The sequence below is a fragment of the Rhododendron vialii genome, chromosome 11a (genome assembly GCF_030253575.1).
Source record: "Rhododendron vialii isolate Sample 1 chromosome 11a, ASM3025357v1".
Lineage (NCBI taxonomy): Eukaryota > Viridiplantae > Streptophyta > Magnoliopsida > Ericales > Ericaceae > Rhododendron > Rhododendron vialii.
Window position 1 is genome coordinate 2,585,853 of NC_080567.1, and position 5,990 is coordinate 2,591,842.

At 40.2% G+C, this 5,990-nt stretch overlaps 1 protein-coding gene across 1 annotated transcript; it reads right to left on the reverse strand.

Annotated features, from left to right (window-relative positions):
* Positions 1 to 5,134: 5,134 nt before the first annotated feature.
* LOC131306753 (uncharacterized) lies at positions 5,135 to 5,644 on the reverse strand. Its single transcript, XM_058333176.1, has one exon. The coding sequence runs from the start codon at positions 5,642 to 5,644 to the stop codon at positions 5,135 to 5,137; it is 510 nt and encodes a 169-aa protein (XP_058189159.1).
* Between the last annotated feature and the right edge of the window lie 346 nt (positions 5,645 to 5,990).

Genomic DNA, 5,990 nt, shown 5'->3' on the forward strand with positions numbered 1-5,990 from the left:
CCCAAAAACTCCTTTTTAACTCACCCAACCTCGGTTCCGCCGCGCCGGTTTCCCGAGTATCCTCACAATGGTTCCGCCGCGCCGGGTTCCCATTGGCACACAACCGCATTGGCTCCGTACCGCGGATAACCAAGCACACACCCAACCTCGGTTCCGCCGCGCCGGTTTCCCGAGTATCCTCACAATGGTTCCGCCGCGCCGGGTTCCCATTGGCATACACACACACAACTCACATAATGCACCCAAAACCGGTCATTATGTAGTTTCAAAATATTTCCTCCCTCGGATACACATTTTTATCTTTGTTAACACACCCTAGGTGCCATGTCTCTATTCTCTTGGTTTTCGTGTCACGTTACATACATAGACTCCGTGGTGTAGGACTTTCCACATAAACGAGCATTTATAAATTTCAAAATGAATACAACAATATTATCCAACTCTTGACCACATAACATGCTTGAATCACAATAACAACATCATGCATCTCATACACTCTTAAATAAAGATAACCTTATCTACATAAGCTTTAATGAGCAAAGTTACTTTCAAATGAACTTATTTTTGAGTTATGATACAAAACTACTTATACTTAGGAATAGAGATAAGAAGTTCCTTCACTATATTTGGGGTGGACGATAAGAATATTCTACCTTGCTTCTTGGCGGTAGTAGTCGGCTAAGAAGATTCGGTCGTCGGTTTTGGATTTCGGCGGCGTAACGGCGTCGGTTTGCTTCGAAAGGAAGAAAGTTGATCTTTTCTCTTCCTAGAAACAACTTTCTAACTAACTAAGTTACTTTTAAAGATCTAACGGTGGTTTTGGGAGGTGGTTTGGTGGTTTCTCTCAAGAACACTCAAGAACACTAGAAAACTAGAATTTTGAAAGCAAGAACTCTTGAAATTTCTAGAGAGAAGTGAGAGCAATGGTTTGAGGTGTGAGTTTAAGCTTGGAATGAGCTTCTATTTATAGGCCAAGGCTTCTCCTCTCCCTCTCTCAACCGAATCTCTCTCTCTCTCTCTACAAATTTGATTTCTTTCACTTGTCAAGCTTGATTGAAAGCCTGATGGGTGAAGTTAAGGCTTGGTTGGAAGATCAATGGCTAAATGGTAGGCTTGCATGGCTACTTTGGTCCTTGGATGGGATTCTTGAAAGATTTGTTGCAATGGAGGAGACATGGGTACAAGATTCTTGGTTTAAACAAATGAAATTGGTACAAAGGAGGTTAATGGTGGTAGATATGGAAGATATACATCTTCCAAGTTTGAAAAGATGAAGAATCACCAAGTACAAGTCACATCTTTCTTCTTCTTCCTTCTCTCTCTCTCCCTCTCCCTCTTCTCTCTCTCGGCCTCTCTCCTCTCTCTCCCTCACGGCTCTCTCTCTCCTCTCTCCTCTCTCCTCTCTCCCTCTCTTCCATGTCCTAGCTATATACATATGTATAAGCATGTACAAACATGTAAGAATATACATAAACAATAGGTACTTTTGGTACTAAGGGCAATTTAGTCTTTAAGGGTCAAGATTCACTCTTTAAACCAATACAAAAAAGTACCGTACTTTAATTAATATAATAATGTACTTTTGTACTCCCGAAAATCTTAACAAAATATTAGTTTAATGGGTTAAGTACTTTGGTTGAAAGATGAGCCTATTACCCAATGGTTAATAGAATCCCTAATGGTTATTATCCAAGGGATAATAAGGTACGGGTACTTTAAATATTAAACTATGTTTTGGAAATGACTACATGTCCTTTTGTAAAATACACATGTGATATATATATATATATATATATATATATATATATGTACTTACCAAATAAAATAAAGAAAAGGCTTTTGTCCAATGGGTAAAGATTACCCTAACGGTTATTATCCAATGGTCCAAAGCTACTTGGGTACTTTTATTAGAAAAAATAATCAAAAGTACTTTTCAAATGTCATTTCTTTAAAAGATCAAAGTACTTGTTTAAATCTTTCAAAATCCTTTTAATATAAAGAAATGGGTTTCTTTTATCCAATGGGTAATAATTCCCCTAACATTTATCGTCCAATAGATAAAGAATAAAACCAAAATAATAAAATAAAATAATTAAATAATTACTAGTCTAAGGTTCAAACGGTTCAAAAGGTTCAAGATGGGCAAAATGGTCCATCTTCGGTTAGGGAAACGTAACTAGGTGACTTCCTAGTTTGGTCACTCCATCAAGCCGGTTAGAAGCTAACTAGGCTTGCTAGGTAGGGCATATAAGTCAAGAAGCGATCCTTGAGGGTCCAAAGTGCGATTAGGGTTTCTAGTCGGGAAATACGATGATAAGGCGATCGATTGCTTAAATACAAACAACAAGGAATGAAATCAACGAGCAATTAAGAGAAATTAAGAAATTTCAAATAACAACGAGATTTTTATTGAACGAAAAATCGGAGTTGTTACAGTTTTGTTGTAATAACGAGCCAGACTCCATTTGGTTTTATCAATGAAATTGTCTTTTTAACGTACCCAAAATTCGGGGTGTTACAGAAATTGTCTTTTTAACGTACCCAAAATTGGGGGCGTTACAGGCAACAAAACATGATTAGAGGATGTCAAACAAGTCTATTTTTAATGAACAAAAGATCCTAGGGTGAAATTATGAAGTTGCATAACTAGCTTTAAACGAACATAATCTGCAGCTCTAACTACAACTTAAAATCTGACTTTGCACAGGAATAACTAAGACACAATCTTCATGAATTTTTTTTAGGTCTATGAGTCTAGTTTCAAAATCATAAAACGGTTTGCTATTTGGTCATTCGAGCTCAAAATTATAGCCGTTTCCCCAACACATGTCAGTGCAGTCAGCACAGTCCGAAACTGTGCGCTGCAAGGTTACGGATTTCTACAGAATTTAATACTTCGAATCTGATCCCGAAATTTTTACCACAGACAAAGGACTCATAGTGGAACTCTCAATAAAAATCTCATAATTTTTGGAGTTTAGAAACTGCCTCAACAAAAATTCCCAAAATCAGGATAGATACAAGGTTTTCAATTCTGCAGATTTCTAAACCAAGAAATTCATGTTCTAAGCAACTTAAACTACACAAATTCAAGAAATTCAAGAGAGAATTCATTCAACTCCACTTCAAAACCCAACTTCTAATCCAATTAAACTTAAAATCAATAAAATAGGGTATGGAATTTAGCATACAAACATATAATCAAGTAGGAGATGCAAGAATTACCAAGTTAAAAACTTCATTCCAAGGCAAATAAGGTTTCCCCTAATTTTTCCTTCATCTCCTTCTTCTCTCTCTCTCTCTCTCTCTCTCTCTCTCTATGTTTTGTGATAGGAACCAGAGAAGGGAAGAACATAGAAACCCCCTGTTTTGTTTTGCTAGGCTTAGGAAAAATTATTGAGTGTGTGTGTGCCATATGCTTTCCAATTTCATTTAGCTAGCAAATTAATCCCAACAACTCACATAATAAGCCCAAAACACAACACATAATTAACTTAAAACATAATTAAAGACTAGCGGTACTACACCCTCCCCCACTTATAGAAGTTTGTCCTCAAACTTGACTTACCTTGTATTGGGAAGAGATACGGATACTTCTTTCACATGTCATCCTCTGTTTCCCATGTCGCTTTTCCCCCACGTTGATTAGTCCACCACACTTTAACTAACAGTATCACTTTGTTCTTAAGAACCTTGTCCATCCGGTCAATGATTTTCTCCAGTTTTACCACATAGCTTAAATTTTCCCGAAGTTCGATAGGAGTCATTACAAGTAATTCCTCATTGGAATTAGGCAAATACCATCACAACATAGATACATGGAAGATGTCGTGAACATAGGATATGGTGGTTCATTGCGATATCGTCCTCCTCTTAGCGATGTCGCGCTTGAGGTTTTGCATAGAGAGTTGGAGCAACACTTCGGTTCCACCAATGTGAAGTTAACCTCTTTCCTGCCAATGATATTGTTTGTATAAGAATTTATGAAGCAATGATTGATTTTTTTTTTGAAAATGAAATTGGGTTTCTAGAAATTGCCCCCTGTGTAAGCGTTTTCCATATGCTTTTGTATTGATCCCTTCTTTGCATTTTGCTAGGCAAATGAGAAGCTACACGTGTAGGGGAGCTGTCCTCAGGTTTTTGAATTGTACGAGAGGCTCCCCTTGGATGCAAAAGACGTAGTTGCATTGGCTGGCTTCGAGCAACTGATACTAGGCTTTCATCTTCCGAAAGCGGAGTTGGGATTGACCACAGCACAAGTGGAGCGGTGGTGGGATACCACCAATACCTTCCATTTTCCTGCGGCTAGAGAGATGACAATTACGCCAGGCTACTTTGCTCTGCTTATAGGTTTGAGAGTTGGTGGTGATCCTCTTCCGCTCGACCCACGGATTCATGAGCGTGAGGGTGCCTTTGACTATCTTTTGGGGAAGACCCCTGATGTATCAAAGAGCGATCATGTCACCTATTCGTGGCACCAGGTGCAATACGACAGGGCAGGTATTTTGGCAGAGGTGTCGGTATCTCAGCTGGTGCGAGCCTTCCTATTTTACCTCCTTGGACAGGCCTTGTTTTGCAACAAAGAGAACTCACTACATGTTCAATTTTTGGCTGCTTTGGCAAATTTGGAGACTATAGCAGAGTTTGAGTGGGGGACTCCTGCTTTGGCTACGTTGTATGGGCACTTGAGTGCTTGCTCTCGAGGCGTTAGCCTTTCACTGGGTGGGCATCACCGTGTTCTTGAGGTATGCATTTTAGTTTCTTCGTCATTCTTCTACTGCTTTAATCTCTATGATCCATATCTGTCTTCATCTTTGCTTGTAGCTCTGGGCCTATGAGCACCTGTTATAGTTTCCTTCTCCGACTAAGCATGGGGAGCCAAGGTTTGTCCCCCGGGCAGCTCACTGGTTGAAACAAATCTGGCGGATACAGTCGCCTGCTATGGACTTGTTGTCTTGGAGATGGGAGCTAGACCGTTTGATGTTTGATCAGATATAACATATTTTGCCCTTTTATCTTCATGCCATCTTTCCACTTTGTTATGTTGACGTTATTTTCCTTGTTGCAGGTATGGTCTGATCCATGGGATACCTTGCTTGATGATGCCCCTTTGGAGTTGACCTCAACTCGGGCTTTAGACAGTCAGCACTTCCAACGATATCATCTTACCCCTCAGCAGTTGATCACGCGAATCTAGGACACGTATCGATTGTTCCCCATAAGACGCATCGGCCTTTAGCTCAAGTTCGGACCAATCTAACACATGCGATGGATCTGGTTTGTATTTCCTCAACATTGACATGTGGAACATGTCATGTACACCCGATAGCCTCGGTGGCAAAGCCAAACGATACAAAACCTCCCCAATTTTCTCAATAATGTCAAACGACCCGATATAACGCGGCGATAGCTTTCCCTTTTTCCCAAAACGAGACAAATCTCTACATGGCGATACTTGAAGGAATACGTGATCCCCTTCTTCAAACGACAACAGGCGAGGACGACAATCAATGTAGTTCTTTTGCCTAGTTTGATCGGTCAACAATCTTTGGCAAATCACCTTAACTTGTTCGATCGTTGTCTCTTGAGCTTCCTTAAGGCGTTGACGAATCGCTTTCATGCTCTCGGAGGTTTCCTTGATCATATCCGATCCTACAAGCGTAGCCTCTCTCAGTTCAATCCAACACACAGGCGACCGACACAGTCTTCCATACAAGCCTCATATGGTGCCATCTCGATGCTAGACTGATAACTATTGTTGTTCGCAAACTTGACTAAAGGCATGTGATCCTCCCAACTACCCCGAAAGTCCATAACGCATGCCCGAAGCATATCTTCAAAAATCTGAATCGTTCTCTCAAATTGCCCATAGGTTAGAGGATGGTACGTGGTACTAAACAAAAGATTCGTACCCAAAGCAGCTTGCAAACTCTGCTAAAAATGCGCGGTAAACCACAGATCTCGATCGGACAAGATAGATACAGGAATCC